General features: G+C 39.8%; 2 protein-coding genes across 3 annotated transcripts in view; one reads left to right on the top strand and one right to left on the bottom strand.

Moving 5' to 3' along the window:
* The window catches only part of HSPBAP1 (HSPB1 associated protein 1), a 53,661-nt gene extending 34,375 nt beyond the window's left edge, over positions 1–19,286 (bottom strand). The window contains exons 1-2 of one of the 2 annotated variants that reach the window (XM_032630775.1): positions 19,067–19,286; positions 7,200–7,385 (exon numbers count right to left, since the gene is read on the bottom strand). In XM_032630775.1, the coding sequence (XP_032486666.1) occupies positions 7,200–7,385; positions 19,067–19,124 (244 nt within the window). In that variant the 5' untranslated portion in view covers positions 19,125–19,286. Of the gene's footprint in view, positions 1–7,199; positions 7,386–13,563; positions 13,599–19,066 lie in introns of those variants that run through there. The other variant, XM_032630777.1, reaches the window with a different exon arrangement.
* A 983-nt stretch (positions 19,287–20,269) lies between these two features.
* Positions 20,270–25,743, top strand: part of SLC49A4 (solute carrier family 49 member 4) — a 95,964-nt gene continuing 90,490 nt past the window's right edge. The window contains exon 1 of the mRNA XM_032630778.1: positions 20,270–21,012. Coding sequence (XP_032486669.1) covers positions 20,658–21,012 — 355 coding nt within the window. The 5' untranslated portion in view covers positions 20,270–20,657. The remainder of the gene's footprint in view (positions 21,013–25,743) is intronic.

Genomic DNA, 25,743 nt, shown 5'->3' with positions numbered 1-25,743 from the left:
AATTTAAAAGTAAAAAACAATTTTAACCTTAAGATTAAAGACAACCCTTTCCATAGCCTGATGCAGTAATCCAGTGGAATACTTTAGTTTATCACTTCTCCAAGACCTTTTCAGGGGTCTGTGAGGTCTAAACTATTTTCATAATAATACTACGACAGTATCTGCCCTTTTCACACTTATTCTCTCACAAAAGTAGGGTGCTTTCCAGGGGCTACACAAATTGTGTTGACGTCACTGCTCCGACAGCTAGTGGACTGTGTGCTTATGTTCTTATAGTTTTAAATGTCTGTAAACAAAGAAGAACAAAGAGCGTTGCTCACCAAACAGTTCTACAAGGATTAAGTCATACCCCACTGCAGTCACTGACCAACCAGTGCACTCTCAGAGGAAATTAAGACCATAACAGCGTGCTCTGTGCTTTGGACAAGCAAGCCTCTTAGTGAGATGTATATCTCGGGAAGAACTTCAATGACCCCAGATTCTTGCATCTTCCTAAAGAAAAGCACTAAAATCATTAACTGCAGATATTTGTTATTTGTGACTAGCAGTAATCTTTTACCAAGACATCTGCTTGACCGCACACGTTCCCTAGCCAAAAATCATACATATACAGGCTTCTTCCCTACCCTTCGGAGAAGTTTTCTCAGAGCTCCTGAGAGGCTATCTCCTGTGCTACAGTCCTTTAAGACCCTGAATAAAACTTAAACTCACAGCTCTTACATTGAGCATTTTTCTTTAAGTAGACATGTCTTGGTTTTAATTTCTAATAATGCTAAGTATCACTAGATATAACCCACATTGACAAAAAAGCTCACTCACTGGGGTACTCAATCGTTTTTAAGTCTAAAGGAATCCTGAGACCAAAATGTTTGAGAACTACTTCTTCAAATAAAAAAAAGGCAACAACAAAAAACTGTCTTTTGAAATTTTTCAACTTTATACTGCACGTTTATCATACAGAGCTCCTCAATCATTAAGTAGACAACAGCTATTTAAAGTCTGTTCAATTATTCATTAACCCATTTATTTCAGAATCATTTATTAAGTACCTAATTTGTAACTAGCATTGTGCTCAGGCTTGCAGGAACATAAAAGAAATAGATAATACTCTTGAGTTTAGACTATATTTAGATAAAAAGAAAACTTCAACCAGAATAATAGGGAATTTGAGGCATCATATAACTAGATGCCAAATTTTGTGCCATAGACACCTAGGAAAAGGCAAAGACCACCGGAGATGAGGGCTGATCAGGAAAGCTTGAAGAAAAGTCTACTGTCTGTCCATAGTGGTTTGTTATTATGGGTAGAACTCATTTATACAAGAATTATTCTCCTAAATAGTGATGAAATGAGATTTTTTTTGCAATTAGCTGAATACTTTAAATGTACATTGGGATGTTAATATTCAAGAAACCTGATTATGATCTATTTTGGAAAACATGAAATCCTTTCAAGAGGAGATGTAGATCTAACACATGTAAATCAGTCAGCACAATGCTAGACACATAGCAGATGCTCAGGAAAAGTTAGACACTATTATTAGTACTTTTTATTATTCATTCATATATTTACTTGGGGCACTTTAAAAGTTAGCTGAATTGGTAGTAGGAAGAAAAGGATATTCAAACATCTTTTATCTTTTCCATCCATTTCTGCTCAAACTGTTTAGGATTATCCCAATCACGTTTCTCCCTCCTCTCTTTATCCTAAAACCTTATAATGGCAGAGAAATAATGGAGGGGAGGGTGTGTGTCACCCTTATTTCATTTACTTCATCAACTTGTCACCTGACTTTAAGAAGCAGGAAAACTTTACTAGGCTACATTTATCTAAAAGATAAAACCCTGCAGATTTAAGAACTATTTAAACTTGATAATTTTTGAGAAGCATTTAGAATAGTGGCTGGCACACACTGACCCATCAATATATAAAAGCTCTTAATATTATCAACATCAAGAATTTACCATAACAGCATTGGAATACACGGTTTTTTAACAAACAAAAACCCATGTAGCAAGAAAGCTGCTTGGTGATGGAATCATTTCTAAGTCATTTCAGTAAGCTCCAATGTGAGCCTGAACACATTCTACTATCCTGTAAGTTTTCACTTCACAGAATTCAATCCAACTGATCCAACGGAATACTAAAGCCGTTGCTTTGAGCACCTGCCCCTAGGGTAGACTGAGGACTTTTCGGTTATGACCAGTTTTCACAGGCACATCCGTACTGCACCCTCATCAGAAGACTTCATTTTCTATCACAAGCAAGTTCTGTACTTAAAAGAATGAAAATCTAAAAATGCAAAAAACTACACGTGAGAACTGTTACTGTCAGGGGAAAATTACAATGAATGGAATGAATGAAAATGACCAGACTTCTTCATTTACATAGTGATTTCAAAATAGAATCTTTTCACCCGTTCCTGGTAATAATGGCACCAAAGGCACTGTTTTCATTCTGTTATCATGACAATTTCTTTCTGTGTAGTACAGTTGTTTTTTCTTAGTTTATTCTATGCAATGGAATTATTCCTTTCTAACTTATTACCGTTCTTTCGTTTAACGTTAAGTAGCCTAGGCAGCTGCGGACTTTCATCCTACTTACTGTCAAAATGTTAGGCAAGAGGAAGCTCAACTGAGTTTAGGATTTGGAAATAGTGTATAAATTGAGTTTGCTTTTGACTCTCATAAAAGGGAGTCCTAAAATATTTTTTTGCACAGCAGTGAAACAAACATTTCTCCATTTTGTTAGACTTCATCACTTCACAATCAAGAAACACTTGGAATGTGGGTACCGACTAGGACTTTTGCTTGTTACTCCACTCCCTATCAACAAATGTTTAGGATTATTTCTATATCTGCTTGCCAAAGCACTGCCAGCTGAGGTACAGTGTTGTCACTGAGAATATATGTTGGCAAATGAACCCGATCCAAAATGTTTCAAAGAGCTACTGCTTCCTAAAATAAACTAAGAGACACATTACAGTCAAATGTGCTAGTTATTAATACTATTATTTCAAGCATTCTAGAAAAATTCTAACCATGACCTAAAACAGAAATAAACATGCTCAATAGAAAGGAAACAAAGTTATCATTGCTTGTAAGATCATATGCCTGTCTTACTAATAAGCCCACAAGAATAAACTAAAAAACTAGGTACACTATTAACTGGCTGGATAAAAAATAAACATGCAAAAAATAAATGGCTTTTATTTGTATATCAATCACAGTTTGAAAAACAAAGGAGGCAAAAATATTTCCTAACAGCTACAAAAATTTTATAATATTTTAAGAAATTTGTAGACTTATATGAAAATTCCAAATCTTTTTTTCCCCCCAAATCTTTTTACTGAGGTAAAACAAACTAGGTAAGTGAAGATTACACATTCTTGTGTAGTAAGATACAGTATTGTCACAAGGCAGATTCTTTTCAAATTACATAATTTATAGCACTTCATGAATTTTCATTTAAAATCCTGTTGACTGAAAGAAAAAAAGAAAAACACATGACCTAAAAGTTGCAGGTTAAGTTTTATTCGGGTATCTTACTGAGGACTATAATCTGGGAGATGGCCTCTCAGATGCTCTGAGGAACTGTTCTAAAGAGGTAAGGGAGGGCTTCCCTGGTGGCGCAGTGGTTGAGAGTCCGCCTGCCGAGGCGGCGGGACACGGGTTCGTGCTCTGGTCCGGGAAGATTCCCACATGCCGCGGAGCGGCTGGGGCCCGTGAGCCATGGCCGCGGAGCCTGCGCTCCGCAGCGGGAGAGGCCACAACGAGAGGCCCGCGTACCGCAAAAACAAAACAAAACAAAAAAAACTGGTCTCTGGTTTCAGTATGAAGAATGGCTGAGGCGGCGAGGGCAGGGAGTGCACAGGGACCAGGGACGAGGCTACTCCAACCACGAAGGTGAGAGAGCAGGGTAACCCCAACTGGAGATGGCCTCGTACAGAGAAGTAGGTGGATGCTGGATTACTTCAGGTGTAAGTCACCAAAGTCACCAAGTCACCAGACACCACTTAGAGAGGCCATCTGAATGACTCAGAGCTTTCTGGCATAAGAAGCTTCTTGGATAGTACTGTTCCTGGTGATAATGTTCACACCCTTTGACCCAGTCATTCTCCTAGGAATCTATCCTAGGGAAACAATCAGAAACTTGCACAACATTTATTTTCAAACATGTTCAGTACAGTCTTATTTATAAATTTAAAACTGCTAAGCAATCTAAGCAAAATAGGAGAATTTTAAAAATAAATTATGGTACTACCATACAATGGAATATTAGGTAGCCATTTAAAAGTCATATTTAATGTCAAGAGAAGCTGCTCAGAATATGTTAAGTAAAAGAAAGAGAAAACGCAGGCTGTTCAAATTAACACAATTTTATTTTTAAAATACAGAAAGGCCTGCATGGACATATATCAAAATGTAATTAGTGATTGCCTCTTGGTAACAGGACTAAGTGTTTTTAAATTTCTTTGGGTCTTCCCATTTTTCCAGTGTTCTCTAAAATGAGAAGGTATATTTTAATTTTTGAAATTATTTCTATTTTTAAATAATATTTTTTGAGCATTTACTATGTGCTAGGCACTGTTCTAAATGTTTAATGAATATGAACCCATTTAATCTTGAAAACATTTCTAAGATACAGAAAAGTTAAGTGACTTGCTCAAAGTCACAGAGTAAGCCAAACTTTGAACCCACGCAAGCTGACTTGAGTCAGCTCTCTTACATCACTACCCTACACTGCTTGTGGAAGTACTGTATTTATACTCAAAGAGATAACTTTAAAAAGAACAAATTATTAAGGCAACCCACATAATGGGAGAAAATATTTGCACATCATATATCTGATAAGAGTTAGTATACAGAATATATGAAGACCTCTTTTACCACTCAACAACAAAAAGGCAAAAAAACCCCACAAAAAAACACACATAAAAACAAAAAAAAATCTCAATTAGAAAACAAGCAAAGGATTTGAATAGACATTTCTCCAAATTAGATATACAAATGGTCAATAAGCCCATAAAAAGATGCTTGACAACATTAGTCATTCGGGAAATGCATCAAAACTATAATGAGATAATACTTCACACCCACTAGGATGGCTAGAATAAAAAATGGAATAAGTATCGGCAAAGATGTAGAGAAACTGGATCCCCTCACACGTTGGGGTGGGAATGTGAAATGGTTCAGCTGTTTGGGCAACAGTTTGGCAGTTCCTCAAAAGGTTAAACATAGTTGCTGCATGACTCGGCAATTACACTTCTAGGTTTAACCCAGAGAAGTGAAAACATATGTCCACACAAAAACGTGTACCTAAAATGTTCACAGTAGCATTATTCATAATAGTCAAAATGTGGAAATAACCCAAACGTCCATCAACTGATGAATGGATAAACATTTTGTTTATCCATATGATGGAATATTATTCAGCAATAAAAGAAAATACAGATACATGCTAAACATGGGTAAATCTTGAAAACATGATACATGACAAAAGCTAGACACAAAAGGCCACAACTGTATGATTCCATTTATATATATCCAGAATAGGCAATCTATAAAAACTGAAAGTAGATTAGTGATTGCCAGGGGCTGGAGAAGGGGGTGAGTGGGGAGTGACTGCTCATGGGAACCAGATTTTTCAGTGTGATGGAAATGTTCTGGAATTAGACAGTGGTTGTGGTTGCACAACATTGTGAAGATGCTAAAACCACTGAATTGTATGCTTTCAAATGGTGAATTTTATGTGAATTTCGTCTGAATTTTAAAAAAGAACCAATTATCTTTAGTAAAAACTCAGAGCAGTTTCTTTTTTTTTTTTCAGAGCAGTTTCTCTCAATTGCAGAGATTTTCTACTTCCCTTTTTCTTCTATGCTGCAGTACTAACTTTAAAATGTCAAATTACTGTATCTCCGCTATAAAACAGGATAATAATAGTACCACTCCAAGTGGGTTTGAAGAAGATTAAGAGAGTTAATATGTATAAAGCCCTCAGAACAGTGCCTGACACAATAGTTCCCAATAGCTCTTAGTAATAGTATTGTATTTGGAGTCTAACCAGGAGGTGAAAAAAATTACAATTTCTATTTTTCTTCAAATTATTGTTTAACAGACACTTCAATGAGTGGAAAATTTACCTAACTAAAATCAAGAAGAAAAGAGCACAAGCTGATTTTTACATAGCTGCTGCTGGTCTAGCATTTAATTTAAAAATACAATAAACATTTTGGTCTGTGACTAGAATGAGATGCCAAAGAGTTTCGGGTCTATTAATCCTGCTCCACCTGTCACTGGAGTACAAAGGGGTTCCAGACACCAAAAACCCAATAATTATATGAGATATACTAGAAGATCAACATGAGAAAACAAAGCCTGGAGAAGCTGGAAGAGAAACTGGGTAATTTTCTAGTTCCTTCTGAGTTATTAATAGATATTCTTAGAGCCACTTCACAGCAATGCTTAAGACACTATGAATTTCTAGACTATCAAATTTACCCATATTTAAATAGAAGTTAAACACATATTCTGAAGCCAGACAGTGGTCATGGACTTCTTTAGATTAGAAACAGTTTCTAATGTAAATTGTTTCTTTCCTATAAACTAACTGTCTTTAGATTAACAGTAATTGCTTTATCTGGCTTAAGGCAAAAAATCAAACTGTTACAAGTCTTCAGGGAAGAAGAGGGAGCTGGCAAAATCAAACTGCTTAAGAGGATGAAAAAAACAGCTTCACATATGTTTCACATTTATGTAATGCAATAGAGGTCAGGCAGCTGATAAAGCAGAGAGATAAAATTACACCCAGACTGAGCACTATAAATAGTGAGTGAGGCAACAAATAAAAGGAAACATTGTACATGAGTCAAAAGTAGAAGGGATTGTTAGATTAGTATTGGTCTCTTTCAATCACATAAATAATAGCACATTAACAAATATTTATTAAGTGTCTACTATGATCAATGAACCATGATCCATGAACAAATACATTTTATGTGGGGTTATAAATTATAGGTTGTTTAGTCTAAAAAAATTATCTTAAACTGTCCTTTTAAAATTTCTAATGAAGTTTTCCTATCTGAAAATGGTCCAAAAGAGGATTCAAATAAAGGATTCTCTAGAGATAAAGAAACCACGGTTGAGAATGTGGGAATGCTACTGAAGAGACATTATGATGATGATTCCTTGTAGTCCTACCTGTATCTGTGCGTTTCGTTCCCATCCTGAATCGTATCTGCTTGCCCTGAAGGACCTCAGAAAGATGTTTTGCAGTCCAGTGTTGGGCTGGCCAATCAAAAACCATGTTACAGAAGATTGCAGGTTGTTGTAAAGACATTATAATTTCTTTCGCTTTCTCTGGTGTAAAAGGTTTGACATGTTTACCTAGGGAGAGAAATAAATAACTAAAAAGTTATTTCATATAATATGAAGAATAAATAGCTAATATCATTTCTATTATGGCAAATCTTTCTGTGTAATTGCACTTCATTTACTCATTTATTACTGTTTACATAAATATTTGGCCTCAAAGAGCCATAATTCTTCAACGATTTTTCTCAAATATTAAATTGTAAATGTTGGAAAATATTTACAATCGCCAATGTCAAAAATGTTTTTTTAAAAAGGCTTTCCAAGTATTTATGTACATTTAAAAGATGCAATTTTTTGACAATATTATTTCCTAAATAGAGAATTATGTAAGAAATGCTGATGGAACCTACTCTTGAACAACTAGTGTTGCTGGACTCAGCAACAATTCTACTTGATATAGCACATGTTCATGCCAAAAAGACTACCGCATTCACACAGCAGTGGATGGGGAGCAGGAGTGGGGATTATTTTATTGCAAGATTTAAAAAGATAAAATATGTGCTAGGGTGGATATCAGTGTTAATCCTTGATTCTGACTGCATCTATAAACTGTACAAGGGAATATGCACAAACTAACACTGTGACTTACTGAGGACTTCAATAAATTTCAGTCATAGAATGTTAATCCGGGATAGGAGGGTAAAGATTAATATTTGTTAAATAAAAGAACAAGTGGGGACTTCCCTGGTGGCGCAGTGGTTAAGAATCCGCCTGCCAATGCAGAGGGTACAGGTTCGGGCCCTGGCCTGGGAAGATCCCACATGCCACGGAGCAACTAAGCCCACAGCAGTGCGCCACAACTACTGAACCTGCGCACCTAGAGCCCGAGCTCTGAGACAAGAGAAGCCACCGTGGTGAGAAGCCCATGCACCAGAACGATGAGTAACCCCCTCTAGCTGCAACTAGAGAGAGCCTGCGCGCAGCAACGAAGACCCAACGCAGCCAAAAATAAATAAATAAATTTATAAAAATATATATTTAAAAAAAAATTAAAGAACAAGTAAGTTTCTCTTTAAAGACATCTCAAGATAAAAGTCTGGGGGCAAAGTTGAAAAATGCTTCATACTCTGATCCCCAAAACATGAATTTATGATTCTCTAGTACAATCAACTAAACCCTCTATTTCAGTTACCTAATCTGTAATTACACTTACTCAAAAAATTACGAAAAGCTCATGAATAATCCAAATTCCCCCTTCAACCAACCTTCTTCTAAACTTTCTGACAAAAGGAGGAGGGATGGAAAAGGACTCATCGAGGAACCTGAGTAATTTGTAGTTGTCTGAATGTGAGGCTTGTTTTTAAAGAAAATGAAAATTTAGGTCAGTTTGGCCCTCCTTTCTCAGACAAGGAAAAAACCCAGAAACCTCTCCTAAACCAGTGGTGAAAGCGAGCAGGCTCTAAGCCCTCAGGAGCTGACATCTAAGAACACTGTGGCCCCTTCTGGGTAGTCAGGGCTCTCATGTGAGGACATCAGTGTGGGTGCTTCAGGGGATGGGCAGGTGCCAGAGGTGGGGCTACGTGGAGTAGGGAAGACAGAAGGCACTCTTAGGTCTCTATGTAAAAGAAGGCCCAAGTTTATCTTTAAGTGACCTTTACCTACTGAAGAGCCCTGTTAAGGAAAACAGGCTGTAACCAGGAATTGTTTAAAAAAGGTCTTAACCCATGCCAGCCTATAAATGTAAGCACAGGGTTACCTAGATTGCAATGTACCAAGTCTTCCTGGACTTGGAGTGCCTGGATTCCCTGTGTATGAAAATGGACAAGCCACATTTTTTATTATATATTTTTAAAGTTTCGCTAGACCATGAAAAGCTACAATTCATTCATGATAATACCTGTTGCTTGTGACATATAAATTAGTACTACCCTTTGGGAAACAACTGGGAAAATGAAGCAAAAGTCTCAAAGAACCACCCATTAACCTAATAACTCATGTTAGAGGAATTTGCTTTTAACAAAATAATCATAAGCCACATACATATTCATTTATACTATATATATGTACAGACACATGCATAAAATATCTATTACTATAATTTAAAAACCTGAAAATACAAACAACCAAATGTCTCAAAAGTAGAAAAATAATTTACTAAATATTTCTCCCATAGTACAGTCCCCTGGTACATTCAATTCATTAACAATAAAAATGAGGGCTCTGTAGCAACGTGTGGAGCTGTAGGGACTGGAACTGACTCAGAGAGTTACTGCAACAGCTAAGTGAGAGGAGTGGTAATAAGGCCCTGAACAACAAAGGGTGGCAGTGAGGAAGGCAGAGATGGTAGAGATGGAGAAATACTAGGAGAACAACGTCAAAGACTATTACGACTGAAGAGATGTGGGGTAGGAGGCAGATGCAGCTGTAAGGAAGACTGAGGTTTCCAGACTTTGTGACTTGCCACGAGAGAAAGGTTAGGAGTGACATCTCCTTCTGTTAGGAAGATGAGAGTTTGGTTTTGATCATCATCATAACAATACCATATATTTACTTGTATAAGGCTCTACTCTTTGCCACACACTTTTACATACATTAAAATAAAAGTGCTCATTGGATCCTCTAAGAAGCCTGTAAAACACAGGTACAGAAGGTATTTTATTTCCATTATCCAAATGAAGAAATGGAAGTTCAGATGTCAAAGGTCAAAACACCAGTGATGATAGGACTATAGGTCAGGTTCCCTGAGTCCAAGTCCAATGCTCTTCCTACTGCATAATCCTGCTTCCAGAGAATTAAAACTGTAGGACTTACACTAGTACTAAAAACAGAGAGACAGTATAACCCGAAAAGATAAGCTGGTGCAGGGAAGTTTTAGATGGATCCATAGATAATAAATCCACATGTGCTGTTGGGGAGAGAGGAATGTTCTGGTTTGTGCACATGTTTGTATGTGTGGTGGGGGGGAGTAGTTAATACCTATAGTAGAGATTGCTAGTTGCCTACCTTACCCACTACTGCTTCCTTCTTCCTCACTAACAGAACTTTGGGCAATGGGAGCGGCTGAAAAATTACATTTCCCAGATTCCGTTGCAGATAGGAGTGGCCAGATATATACATCTGGAAGTTGCTGAGTCAGCCTTTCCCCCTTATCCTCCTCTCCTATATCCTGCCTGGAAAACAGACATCATGTTTAACCATCTCAACAGATAAAAGAAAGGCCCAGGAAATTGCAAACACCGGCTGAAAGAATGCAGAGATGTCCATCTTTGTGCCCCGGAACCAAAGCCAGCAAAATTGTATCCCCTGAACCCTTTCATATAAACACATTAACTCATAGTCAGGACTCTGTTATTAGTTCATAACTGGTATAGCACCTTGCCTTCTGAGGCTATGGTTTTCAAGGACAACCATATTCTCCCTAGAGAGTGCTCTGTGGCTTAGGCTGGATGAATCATGGCTGGTGTGACTCACTGGAACATTCTTTCAGTTCTACGTTTGTAAAATGTTCAAGCTTTGAACATTTTGCTTCTAGAACTTTAAAGGGCAGAGAAAAACAGAAGCACCAGTCCTTTGGGGGTGACGATTTATTTATGCTGCTTATCTTAAATCAGAGCCAATAGATCACATGGCTTTGAATGTTTTCAAAACAGTTCTCACATTTGTACACCTAAGTACGTGGGCATTAGTAACACGAGTAGTGTTTTGACAGAGGAGCTTCAAAGAAGTAAATAAATATTTTTTCCTCTAACATAACATTAAATTTTCTAAAAAAGTATTTAATGATCTGATCAAAAAATGCCAAACATCCCAAAGGTTATTTAATAGGAGACCCTAAAAACTAAAGTTTGCTGAGAAAGTACCAGGCCCAGTGATTGGAATATATTAAATGCTCAAACATTTGCTAAATGAATGAAAAGTGCTATAAAGCGTATGCAGAGTAGATCAGTACGATGCTCACCATAACAGGAAATTAGCATATTTGAAGAATTTCAGGTCTATCAGTGAAATAAAACAATCAGCTGGTTGTGAGATAAAAGTAATCTGGGTTCTGATCGTTTAATCAACAATGAACTGGGCTATTAACAAATTTAAGTGTTACAATTTTATTTAAAGAAGAATACACTCTACATTGTATTAATTAAATAGCCTAAGGATGCACCCAGTCATTCCATGCCAGGGATATTTGCAAAGAGCTATAAACATTCTGAAGCAACCTCAAAAGCCTTTAAAGAATAAATGTATTTAGGTCTAAACTTGCAGCAAGTAGCAATTTCTAACAGAAACTGCTGGAAAAAATGATTAGTGATCTAGGTGTCGCACAATAGTCTCTTCTCCCTCTAAATGTAGCATGTTATTCAGATGATTGATTACAGCTTTGGTAACAATTCTTTGGAGATGGTGAAACACCATCAAAAAGCAATTTACTTTTTTCTCAGTTAATTTTTTCTTTAATTAGTGCAAAGGACAAGATAATTTGAAACCTAATTTCTCTGAATTTGCTAGCAATCTGGCTTCAGTCAATTAACATCTGGCTTGGATTTGTATCTGAGATTTAGAATTTAAGACAAGAAATACCAAGTTTCCAGAATACGCTCCTAATATTGATAGAATACAACAAAGACAAAGATCCTGAAATTGAAATTAACTCGCTTCTCATGTCAGGTATAATTTTAATAACTAGTAAATTTAATAGTTTTATATTTTATTAAAAAATTTTCAGAAGGTGACATCAGAGTAAGCCTCAAGTTACAACGCAGAGACTCACCACAGTGATACAGTATGAACAAAAAATTGGGTCCTAGCATTGGGAGCTAATTTATTTCTAAATATATACAGGTAAGCCTATGATGGCCTTCATCAATCTGATGACTACTGTATATACACACAAGGGTCATCTACCATCTAGAATGGTAGATATCAGCGTAAAAAATAATGAACATTTAGACCAGGTCAGAAAAACGCTGATGGAATTATGCAAGTACTACTTAACAAAATGACTGTGTTCAGACTGAAGACCAAATGGTAAAACTTACCATTTGGTGTAAGGTAAAACTTACACCAAAGATGATTTTAATTTTATAGTCACTTTAAAAGTCATTTTAAAATGTCAATACGAACTAAGAAAATTCTGCTGCTGATGAACTGTCATAAACCCTTTGAATTTCAAGACCTAGAAGGTGGTGCTGATGAAGAAACCACAAAGTGTTGAGGCTGTGTTGACATGGACCTTGCCAATACCAATGCTCGGTGTGGTAGTGAACACCCAACCAGGTTCAGGCTGGGGACCAGAGACAGTTACATTCTGGACATTTACCATCCTCTTCTTCCCATCTTCTTACACTTGTAACTCTTGCCCAGTTAACCCAGAAAATTGTCTTCTCCTCCTCACTTTAATCCATTTATGAACCAGAAAATGACTCACAGCGCTTGTAAGTTCCTAAACCTAAAGCAAGAAAAGTAAATCTATATTTTAAGTGAAGTTAATACTCGAAAGATTGGTGCCTCAAAGACTGGAGCTCTTTAAAATGCTTTGAAGTACCTTCAAAATTTCTACCAAAATGTTTCCATTTCTTCAGCCTCCACTAAGTAAATTTTCCGTAATTCAGAATAAGCTGGTTATTTCATCTCTTTTCATCAAAAATATTCAACAGAAGAGTCTTGAAGAGGTATGTGGACACTGACATTCATAGTAGCACTATTCATTATAGCTAAAAGGTGGAAGCAACCCAAACATCCATTGACAGATGAAGGGATAAACACAATGTTTATACAGGCAGTGGAATATTATTCAGCCTTTAAATGGATGGAAATACTGTCACATGCTACAACATGGATGAAACTTGAGAACATTTTGCTACGTGTAAAAAGCCAGTGGCAGAAAGACAAATATGGTATTATTCTACTTACATGAGATACTAAAATAGTCAAATTCAAACAGAAAGTAGAATGGCAATTACCTTGAGCTGAGGAGAGAGAGAAAAGGGGAGTTATTTCCTAGGTACAGAGTTTCAGATGTGCAAGACAAAAAGGATCTGGAGATCTGTTTCACATTAATATGAATACATTTACTACTGAACAGTACTCTTAAAAATGGTTAGATGATAAATTTTATGGCTTTTTTTGGTCACAATTTAAAAAATACTGAACAGTTCTGTTCAGTAATTACTGAAAAATTTTCAAAAATTATTTATTAAAAAATTTATTTTATTTTTGACTTAAAATTTTATTTATTTTAAAAAATTTTATTTACTTTTTGGCTGCATTGTGTCTTCATTGCTGCGTGCAGGCTTCCTCTAATTGCAGTGACTGGGAACTACTCTTCATTGGGGTGCACGGGCTTCTCACTGTGGTGGCTTCTCTTGTTGCGGAGCATGGCTCTAGGGGTGTGGGCTTCAGTAGTTGTGGCACGTGGGCTCAGTAGTTCTGGCTTGCGGGCTCTAGGATGCAAGCTCGGTAGTTGCGGCACACGGGCTTAGTTGCTCCGCAGAATGTGGGATCTTCCTGGACCAGGGCTCGAACCCCTGTCCTCTGCATTGGCAGGTGGATTCTTAACCACTGCGCCACCAGGGAACCTCTATCTTGTAATAACTTTTAATGGAGTACAATCTGTTAAAATGCTGAATCATGTTGTACACCTGAAACTAATATAATATTATATATCAACTATACTTCAATTTAAAAAATTAATCAGAAAAAAATTTTAAACTATCAGAGCCCAATGGAAACAAATACAGTCTCAGTCTGAAAGACAGATTCAAAGTATTGATTTTTAATTTCACTGAAACGCTTCAACCGATGTATGATCCTAGAAGTAACATCTCACATTCAGAATTCGAGTTGATTCTTAACAGTAAGTAGTTTCATGTTTGTTTAAGTCCATTTTTTTAAGAGTAGTTTTGGGTTTAAAACAAAATTAGGGGGAAGTACAGAAAGTTCCCATATATCCACTCCCCTCATACATGCATGGCCTCCACATTATCAACATTACTCACCAGAATGGTACATTTTTCACCAAAGATGAACCTAAACTGGCACATCATAATCACCCAATGTCCACAGTGTATCTTAGGGTTTACTCTTGGTGTTGTGCAGTCTATGGATTTGAAAAGTACAATGACATATATCCACCACTACAATATGCTACGAAGTATTTTCACTGCCCCCCAAATCCTCTGTGCTCTGCTTACTCATGTTTGTTTTTAATAATTTCCAAGCTGTTACTTCAGACAAAAAAAATAACACATCCTTGTGGTACATACACATACAATGGAATTTTATTCAGCCATTAAAAAAAAAGAGAAATTTTGCTATTTGCAACAGCATGGATGGATCTATTGGGTATTATGCCAAGTCAGACAGAGAAAGATAAATACCATATGATTTTACTTAATGTGGAATCAAAACAAACAAACAAGCAGACAAAACAAAAACAGACTCATAGACACAGCACAAACAGGTGGTTTTGCCAGAGGGCAGGAAGATGTGAGTGGGGGGAAAAAGGTGAAGGAGAGATTAAGAGGTACAAACCTCCAGTTATGAAATAAATAAGCCATGACAACGATATAATATACAGCATAAGGAACATGGTCAATAATATTGCAATAATTTTGTATGGGGCAGATGGTTACTAGTCTTATTGTGGTGATCATTTCATAATGCACGCAAATGTCAAATCACTATGTAATATACGTGAAAATAATATATTGTATGTCAACGATACTTCAGTTAAAAAAAAAATCACATCCTTGGAAGCAAACCCGTTATTTTGATATCCATAGAGCTTAGCATAGGGCTTGGCATAAACTAACACCAAATAAATGTTTTCTGAATTCACAGCTCAGTTTTAACAACGCATAAAACTTTACTAAGATTAACCATTTGTTTTCTCCACCTTTGTAAAATGAACTATTGAGCATGCTCACAGCAGTCTCAAAACAAAGGCATCAGTTCCACGATTTCATGCTCACCTCCACTGGTTCCCTCTCCAGCTCCCAATCACACTATTCGCCACTAATTGACTCCTAATCACCCCTGTCCCAACAGCAACTTGACAAAGCTTCTTTACTCTCAAATCCCCAATACCTCTCTCCACTCCCTCACTCAGGGTGGTGCCTTACCCTGTTCTTCTGAGAAAAGTGAAACCCACGACTTCCTTCTTCACTTCAACGTTCTGGTTCACCCTGCTCCTCTCTGGTCTCCAAGGACATAATCTTCCTCCTTTCAGCTGTGTACCCTGCACATTCCACTCCAGTAGCACCAGTCTGTCTCCTCGCTTTTTTCCCCACCCTCTGCCCTCTATGTACCTTGGGCTTTTCTCCACTCACTTCCACTCCTGGCCTCTCCTTGCCAGAAACAACTTCTTCCATTCATTTCCATATTCAAACTACAGTTGTCCCTCAGCATCCAAGGGGGACCAGTTCCAGGACCCCTGAGAATACCAGAACTCTTGAGAGCTCAAGTCCTTTAGAGTGGGCCTGTGGGACCTGAGGCTGCATGCAGAGTGAGGACTGTACACCAAACCTTCAAATTACTCGCAGAAGCACAGACCAATACAATTTGTATTTGTTCTTTCTCCTCTCACACCCAAATCATGTAATGTGTGTAATATTTACAACCCATCTAACTGCCTCCCGCCGTGCGAATGTGTATTATACTACAAGTCTTTTAATTTGTGTTCTTTTCCCCCAAAGTATATTTATAGGATATTTTAGAGCAAGAACTGTCTTTAACCTCACTGTACAAAAGAGTCTCCTGTTCATAGTGTACATTCAAATATTTTTTGATAATGGAGTGGTAATAAGTTTGCTCAAAAATTAACTTTTCTATGACCCCCACAATATTCGTTACTATACTAAACATAGTGAAACTTCCACATGCATTTATTTGATGTATGTATTTTTCTTACCCTTTATTCACATAAGCCTTATCTAATTTAAAGCAAAGTCTTCTCTTCCAGTAGGATTTTGCCCATTTAACTTACTTTGTAATGGTAATAAGCAGTCACCCCAAAGTGGTTTTTCTGGGGAGGATGACAGTTTAAAATAGGGTTGAAAGTTCCACAGATAGGATTTGGAGAATTCTTTAATACAAAAATTTGAAGTCACCTGCAAAAATGTGTACACATGCTATATTGTTCAGGGGAGCAAATCCATACTTTCATCAGTTCTCCTTAGGACTTCAAGATTAAGGATCAACAGTTTCCTCAAAAAGTTACATATGGAATTACCACATAGCCCAACAATTCCACTCTTAGATATATGCCCAAGAGAAGCTGAATACATATGTTCCTACAGAAACTTGTAAACAAATGTCCATAGCAGCATTCTTCATAGCAGCCCCAAAGTGGAAACCCAATGCCCACTGATGAATGGATACACAAAATATGGCATATCCATACTACAGAATATTATTCACCCACAGAAAGTAGTGAAGTACTGGTACATGTTACAATATAGATGAACCTTGAAAACATTATGCTGTGTGAAAGAAGCCAGACACAAAAAGCCACATATTGTATGATTCCATTCACATGAAATGCCCAGAACAGGCAAATTCATAGAGACAGAGTAGATTAGTGATTGCCAGCGGATGGAGAGAGGATGAATGGGGAGTGACTGCTAATAGGAACCAGGTTTCTTTTTAGTGTGATGAAAACGTTCTGGAATTATAGTAGTGATGGCTGCACAACTTTGTGAACATACTAAAAAACATTTTACGAGGGTGAATTTATGGTATTTGAATAAAGAATAAAAACCTCCTCTTCCCCGGCTACATGCTTAACATCTTCTTTTGCATCATCCTCCCAAACCTAAACGTTATGCATTCACATTAAAACTCAACAATGCTCCCAACCACCTCCTTCTTCTTCAGGTTCCTAATTTACATGTAGTTTTCTCAGGCTGAAAAATTTCAGAGATATTTCCAATTTCTTTTTGCTCAGTTTCAACATCAGTCAGTCACCAATGCCAGCACTTTTTATTAACAATAAAGATAGTTACCATTACTGAATATGTAATTCCTGCCAGACATTTATGCTAGATGATCTACAAGTATCTTTAATTTTCACAATAGTTATGCACTTTAGAGAGGATGCTGTGGCTAAGGGGGTTTAAGTACCTTGTCCTTCAGTCTTTCTCCCTCGAAGCTATCCTCCACCCTTCAGCCGCAGTGATCTTCCTAAAACCAAATCTTATTGTGTTACTCCCCCATTACTCCCCCACCTAAAGCTCCTCAAAGGCTTCACACTGTCAGACTCCTTAACTTGGTATAAGGTGCCCTTCAGGATCCCTGTCTCTTACATTCCTTACACCAACTTCTTTCAGTTCCTGGACTATGCCATGCTCTTTCTCCTCCTGCCTCTGGACTTGGCACGGGGTTCTCTTATTCATTCACTCAACGAATATGTATTAAGTGCCCGCTAGGAGCCTGACATTGTACTTGCTGCTTGGGCAAATGCTGTGAATAACACAGATATATGTTCTGCCCTCAAGGTACTTAAGGTCTAAGGGAAGAAACGATAATAAACAAGTAATTACAGATTGTGATAAGTGAAATGAAGGAAGCAGGATGCCATATTATAAAACATCTAGGGTAAGGGTCAGGGGAAAACTATGATGACTGTTTTAGATAGGTTAATCTGGTAAGGTCTCAGGTGGTGACATACCTTAAAATCTGAAGACTAAGAAGTCAGTTATATGAAAAGCAGGTAAGAGCAGAGGAGGTGATGAGTGACAAGAGATGCTCCTGGAGACATCAGCAGAACCCAGACCAAGGATTTTTGTAGGCCGTGGTTAGGAGTTTGGATTTTAACCTAAGTTCTTGGTGCAATGGATTTCACTGAAGAATTTTGAGTAAGGGAGTGTCACTTTTTGCCACTGAATGGAGAAGGGATTGGAGGGGCACAAGAAAGGAAACGGGGACACATGGCCCGAAGATACAGTAGTGGTTTAGGTGAGAAATGTGGATGATGTGGACAAAGGTGTGATAGAGAAGGAGGAAAAAAGTAGACAGATTAGATGCAGAGTTGACCTGACGTGCAAAGTCATCAGCTGGAAGTGAGGAAGAGATGAAGAGAGGATATAAAGAGTTTGGGGAATTGTCATTGGGGAAAGAAAGTAAGGTTACTATAGAAACAGAGGATCAGAAGGATCTCAGGCCCATACTGAGTGAATACTCAAGAGGTTGACCATTTTCATTTTATAATGTCATCAATTTGCCCAGGACTCTTTCAGTGTGCACTAATAGTAAATTCGCGTTACCAGGCATTAGTCATTCTTTTTCCTTTCCAGGCCCCTCTACTCAACCGGGAAAAGGCATTGTTAGTCTCTGGATCCCATGGCAGTACCCACAACAGTGCCAGGCACGGAGCAATCATTCAATAAATGCTAACAGGGATCTCAGGCTCACCGGCCTTCAAACTTCATCCGTTCTCTAAAGCAGGATTCCACTGAAATCATACTCCTGTTCACAAAAGTCCCAGATAGCTCCACTTATCTCAAGGGTGGTTCAATCTACTGTAACAGTCACAACACCCTCATGTGTGAAACAGCACTGGCAGGATGGGGGGATACTGGACCTATACGATGATCAAAAATCTGGGTGCTACAATTTGAAAAAAGCCACGTTCAGTAGAAAGCAAATAGTTTTCCTCATAGCTTACTGCAGGACCGAAGGGACAAACGGCCACATGAGAGGTGCCAAGAGTCAGCTGGCACAGCGTTGTACCCACGGTCTGAGCTCTGCCTAGCACCTACCTTCTTCCTCTCCAGATTCAGAGTCCTCATTAGTGAACGCCCCGGAGTCTGCTGCCATGGAGATCGCTACACGGGCTCCACCCAAACCCAAAAGTGAAGTGGAGCGGGAGCCGGGTCAGAGAGAGGCCAAAACCCGGGGTCTGAAGCCGCAGCAGAGGAAAGAGTCGCAGCGGCTGCTACCGGGCTCTTCCGGAAGCGGCACGCGCGTGAAAGTCATGTGACGGGCACTGGGCGGGGCCACGCGGTTTATTTTGATTCTTGAGTGGTGGAAATGTAAGCACGTGGTAGCGCTTTTTACTTTCTCCAGACCGTAATCGTCTTCCGGTGTGGACGTTTCTTGGCTTCTTTTCTGGTTTTCCTCAAGTCCTTCCTTTTCGCCTTGGAGCTTTCTTCCTCCCAACAATATTGGAGTTTTAGGGAATGGTTTGCTTTTTGTGGGGCTCGGAGCAGTGGAAAGTGGCTCTGCGTTTGCTTACTCTGCAGTCGCTCTTAGCCTTGGATATCAGGAGAGCTCACGCTTGTCTTCCCCTTCTGTTCCCGACTCTTGCCCGTCTGGCAGCAAAATGATCCACCAGGCTTTCGTGGCTACCGGGCAATGTGAACCTCAGGCGCATGTTCTTTAATTGAGTTGCCTGTGACTCATTTCCCGACCAAAACAAGCCAAATTGCTTGACTTAGGCTTTCAAGGACACTAACCGACAGCTGTCAGGCTTTTGGATTTGTATATCAAAATAACCGGTTGCTTGGTCAAGAGATCGACAACCTCCACTCTTCTCGTTTACTCTTTGTGTAGTCAAAATCATAATAACTGGAGATGAATCTAGGTCATTTGGGGGCAAAAATCTTTCAGCTTTAATCAAAATATCTTTATTGCTCTTCTGTTAATAACAGGCAAAATAGTAGAAAGAGATCTATATCGTATATATACATGAATGAAATTGACTCGTTTTAAATTTCCTCATTGGGTATGTAAAGCACACAAAAAATGGCTGATTAAACAGGGCTGCACTTACTGTACATAAAAAACAAATGATTTTCATGCGGCAATCCTCTGGGTTCCCTACTACGCCTAAATCTTATCCTATCTCCCTTTCTAATTTATGAAGTTATAAACCCAACAGAAATGAGAATAAACCCAATATAGAAGCAAGCAATATATGGCTTAAGTGACTGGAGATCTCCGAGTTGTTTATTAGGCACAGGACGTAAACTTGTACACTTCCCCCAGCAATACCGGGTTCCTAGCCCAGCCTCTTGTACTACAGCCCCTCCGGGAGTTTCCTTTTCCTGGGGCTCAGCGGCGCTCCTCCCTGCCTTCCCAGTTCCTCCCGATCCCCGCTCTGGGACACCGGCTCCACTCCCTCTTTCGCCGAGGTTTTCTCTCCACCGCCCGGCGAGAGGCTAGCCCGGCTCCGCACCCCAGCCCCCTCCTCGCCTGTCGCACCTGCCCCGCCTCCCGGACCGGGGCCGGCTCGCGCGGCGCAGGCGCAGCAACGCGGCCGCGAGGCCGAGGGCGACCAAAGCAACCTCGGCCTCCACCTTCTCTGACAGTATCCGCGCTGGAAAGCGGCCCCGGGGGCCGCGCGTCGTAATGGGCTCGGGCTGGAGCAGCGAGGAGGAGCGGCAACCGCTGCTGGGACCCGGGCTCGGGCCTGCGCCGGGGGCTGCTTGGAGAAGCAGGGGGGAGGCGGAGGCGGCGGCGGCGGCGGCGCTGCCCGCGGCAGCCCCGAGTCCCGGGAGGGTGTACGGGCGCCGCTGGCTCGTGCTGCTGCTCTTTTCGCTGCTGGGGTTCGTGCAGGGCCTGGTCTGGAATACCTGGGGCCCCATCCAGAACTCGGCGCGCCAGGCCTACGGCTTCTCTAGCTGGGACATCGCGCTCCTCGTGCTCTGGGGGCCCATCGGCTTCATGCCCTGCTTCGCGTTCATGTGGCTCCTGGACAAGAGAGGTGAGGGGGTACCGGGAGCGCCGGCCGGCGATGTCACCCCTAGGGAGCCGCCTCCCTCGGCTTCGTTTTAGGGGTTGTGTGAGGTGACCGAATGTTGCTGGCATCCTATTCCTGACTAGGAACACTCTGTCCCCAAAGCGACAAATGAGGGAAGTCTTCTTTGTAGATACAGTGTTTTCATCAAGGCCAATTATGCAACAGCAGGGATTAAGCAAGCGCTAAATGTTCAAGTTTTTGCATATTTGGACATCAGAGCATCCCCGTGCACGTGCTGTGTGTGTTTTTTACACCTGACAAAAATGACTGATGCTTTGACTTCAAAGGGATTTGGGGATTTTGAGGGTGAAAGGTCAGAAAATAGACTGATGATGCTCAGATACAGGGAAGTAATGAGCTGGCTTTGCATAATAGATGACTCAAGCCCAGGAAGAGCTGTTGGGGAACTCGGATCTGACGCTTTGGTTTCTGGAAAATGGTTCTGGAAAATGGTGCACAGCAGCTTTAAAGTGTGTGTATGTGACTAGGTGCAAGTGTCAGTTGAGATTTTTAACTCTCAGATGAAGCTTGCAGATGAATGAAGACTCTCTTTTCATAGAGAATACTTTGGACAGACATCTCACGTTACCACTTGCCAGTATGATTCTGTGAGGAGAAAAAAAGGTCATAGGATTGAATGATTAGGCATTGAATTACACCACACAAGTATGGGTAAATGATTCATGATCAATGTGATGTAGCTGCTAAAAAGTGCAGGACACTTTTAGGCACAGACGTGTAGTATCTAAAACAAGAGAAATAGTTTGAAATGCTCTATTCTAGTGTTCAGTTCTGAGTGTTAATTTTTAGAAGGCCATGGGCAAACTGGAGAGCTTTAAAAGTTGTGTGACAAGAATGTAAAGGATGTAAAAATCATAATGTGTCAGATGAAGGGAATTGGGTGTGCCAAGCTTCAAAAAGAAACTTGAGGCAGAATATAAATATGTGAAGACCAAGTAAATGAGGAATTAGGCTTAATGTGCATAGTTCTAGAAGGAAGAACTAAACTGAGTGAAGTTACAAAGGGCTGTAACTCAAAGGGATACAGGGAAGAACCTTCTAACAATGAAAGTGTCCAGCCCTGGAAGGTGTGGAACTTCCAGGTAGAGCAAGTACTTAGGCAGAGATATGTGCTGGATGCTGAAGAAGCGTTTCTTGTACTGAATGGAGGTTTTCTTTGTTTGGATTTGTTTGTTTTTAAACTAAATTTAGACTTTATTTGGATTTCACCAGTTTTTCCACTAGTGTCTTTTTCTTTTTTTTCTGTTCCAAGATTCAGTCGAGGGTCCCAAATTGCATTTAGTTGTTATTTCTTGTTAACCTCCTTCAATCTGTGACAGTTCCTCTGTCATTCCTTACAAGGTTGGATAACTTAAGGGGAAATGCTATTTTATTGTTTCTTTTTATTAACTTTTTATCAGGAGCATTTTTCAATATTATTCCCTAAATTTAGCCAGCCTTGTTTTTATGGTACAAAAATGTTAATTTTGTCCTTTTTATTATAATTATATCTACTATCCATGGCCAGATAAATTAGGGACTACCTATTCTCTTTATAAAATAAGTTACTTTAGGAGTTCTTTCAGAGTTTCTACGACTATATGGTGAACTCTATTTTATGTTTTCTGTTGGTTAGAGCAACAAAAAATAAATTTAAAATTCTCTCACTTAGGAAGTGGTTTCCTTTTCAGTAGGAGAAAGCCAGTTTCCTTCCATATGTTGGCTGTCCTGCTGCCTATGTCCTATTTGCATACATAAAAGTAAGTTCCTGGTATCCCTGGGTACTAAAGTATCTTTCTCCCTAGAGGATAGGTCTGGTCTTCCTACTGCCATGGGTCCACCCAACTTAGTAGAAGACCAGGTATCTTTCTGAAATCGGTTTTGTACCCTCTCAGTCCTTTTCATTTTCCAGCAAGGAGATAAAAGGGGACTACCTAGTGAGATAATAGGAGACCAAAAGTGAGTGTGCCCTAGAAGCTTAGTGAAGAAAATTTCAACAAGGCGATAACACCTAAATTTGTGCCAAGCTCTAGGGAGATAGTCCTCATGGAGCCTACATTCTAGTGAGGAGATCCAGGCAAAAACAACAATAAAATTAAATATTTAGTGTGTCAGATGGTGATAAATGTTTTAGAGGAAAATGAAACAAGGCAAGAGAGAAAGGGGATGTGATTGGGTGATACTCTCTCTAGACTGTCAGGGAAGGACTTACTGATAATGTGTGTTTGAGCAGAGACCTGAGGGGAAAAGGAAACCTACCTTGTCAATCCTGGACAGGACTGTTTTGGACAAAGACAAAGGTCTTAAACTTGTTTGGCATATTCGAGAAAGAGCAATGAGGCTTCTGTGGCTGAGTTGAGTCATAAGGGAAACCACAGTAGAAGGTGAGGCCAGAGAGGTGGTGAGAGGCTGAAATCATGTAGGGCCTCCTAGGTCACTGTAAGGACGCTGGCCTGAAGGAGTGAGGAGGGCTCACTCCACTGGAAGGTTTGAGCAGAAGAGTAAAATGACGACTCTGCTATTGTCTTGAGAACAAGAGCCAGAGCAGGGAGACCGGTTGGGAGGCTGTTGGAACAGCTCAGATGGGGCTGATGCTGACTTCCAACTGGGGTGATAGTAGTGAAGGATTTGAGTATTGTTGATGGATAGGCAGACGTGGAGTGTGAGAAAAGGGGAAGATTTAAGATGTTTCTCAACTTTTTTAGCATTAGTAATTGGGAGAACCAAGCTGCAGTTTACTGAGATGTAGAAGATTGTGGAAGGAGCATTTGGGGGTAGACGGCATGCAGATCAGGAATCTGAAATGCCTGTTAGATATAGGACAAGCTAAACTGTCAGTTTATTCCCTGAGCAATAGATTTGGGATTTGTCAACCTATAATGGTATTTAGAGTCTTGGAGCTGAGTGAGATCACCTTGTGGAGAGGGATCTTGCTTCAATAGACTGAGCCCAGGGGCATTGCAACATTCAGAGCTTGGGAAGATAAGGACGAACCAGCTAGTGAGGACTGAGAGTAGAGCCTTGGGTTTAGCAACATGGAAATCTTTGGTATCCTTTAAAAGAGTAGTCTCACTGGAGTGGTGGGGGTGAGTTCACGAGTGTAGACATTATGTCAAACACGCTTTAAGGGGCAGCAGAGAAATGAGGGAGTAGCCAGGGGGTATGTGGCTACTGAGAAAGTATTTTTAAAGATAAAAAAGAAAGAAAAAAAAGAGAGAAAAAAAGATAAGAGGTACTAAAGCATATCTCTGGAATGCAGTATCCTAATGGATCCAGTAGAAAGGGAGAAATTGACAGTGCTGGAGGGAAGGGGAAGAACTGCTGTAGCCATGCCCTTGACTAAACAAAATGGGATGCAGTCCTCCAGAGTACAAGTAGGCAGGTTGGCCTTAGATAGAAGTGTCGATAGCTAATTCTTCAGTAGCAACAGAAGAAAAGGTAGAGTGTATAGATATGGATGCACATGGTGGGTAGTAGGAGCTCGTGGGAGTTATCTTTGTTTACAGTTCTCAGAAAATAGAAAGGAAAATTACCACCTGACAGTGAGGATAGGAGAACAATTCTTGGAAGATTGAGGAGACACGGTAAGTTGTAGTACTAGCTCCTAGGAAAGGAGAGAACACACGGACTAGAAAATTGTGGTGGGATTGTCGGGCAGCTCAGAGGGCCTGCTTTAAGTGAATGGGCATTAATTTCAAGTGAGACCAATCAGCACGGCCGTTTGTTTTCCTCCAGCCTGTTCTGTTGGGCAAGCACAGGCATGAGCAGAGTTGGCAGAGAGAGAGATCACCAGAGTTGAGGTTTGCCAGGTGTGTAGGACTAAGAGAGTGCAGGCCAGGAGTAGAGGATTATGTAGAGAGTGATATAATAATGGACCACGGAATCTAAACTGGGTAAAGAAGAAAAGGAAACACCTGAGGTAGATAAGAAAAAGTAGTAGGCTCCAAAATTGTCATTCCCAATCGACGAAGAATTTAGAGTACTAGAAGGAATGAGTGGGAAGGAGAGGAGGTCATGGTTGAAGAGTGGGACGCTTGAAATTGGGATTATGTCGTGGACGCAATTAGGGTAAAGATAAGGTCACAGTATAACAGAGAGTGGACAGCCGAGGTAGGGTAGAGGGCATGATTGTGGAATAACAAGTCAGGGGACTGAGAGGGCAGGATATTGAAAGGATCATATCTGGTATTGAAATCACCAGGTTCATGAAAGAAGTCGTGTCCTCAGGAGTAATAACGAGCCAAAACAGTTTCAAGCCATGAGGGCGAATGACGTGGAGGCAGGTATGTGGTGGTCTGCAGGCAACTGCAGCAGGGAGTGGTGAGTATGACAGTCAGATAGAATTGGATCAAAGGCTGTTCTGGCCATGATGGATTAACAGGAACTGGATTTATCCTTCCATCTTAAACAACTAAAAACAGAAAAATCAAAGTATACGAAACAGTGGTTTTCAGACATTGGACAAAAGGTAGAGGTCAGTGATCCTTACGATTACTTCTCCCAGAGATCTGTAGTTCAAACAGAGCTCCACAGTTTTCCCAAGTCGAGGAGACAGTTGAGAAGTCTTAAGAGGCCACCATAGCTAGAATTCTTAGAGTAGAGTACCAGAGAGGAAAAGGGTTCACAGAGAGAGAGTTCTAGATCTGCAGGGAGTTCCTCTTGAGTCTTCAGCTGGGCACTGATTAGCAGTTACAC

The sequence above is a fragment of the Phocoena sinus genome, chromosome 4, assembly GCF_008692025.1.
Source record: "Phocoena sinus isolate mPhoSin1 chromosome 4, mPhoSin1.pri, whole genome shotgun sequence".
Taxonomy (NCBI): Eukaryota; Metazoa; Chordata; class Mammalia; order Artiodactyla; family Phocoenidae; genus Phocoena; species Phocoena sinus.
Note: the sequence above shows the minus strand (reverse complement) of the source record. Positions and strands in the feature narration are given on the sequence as shown.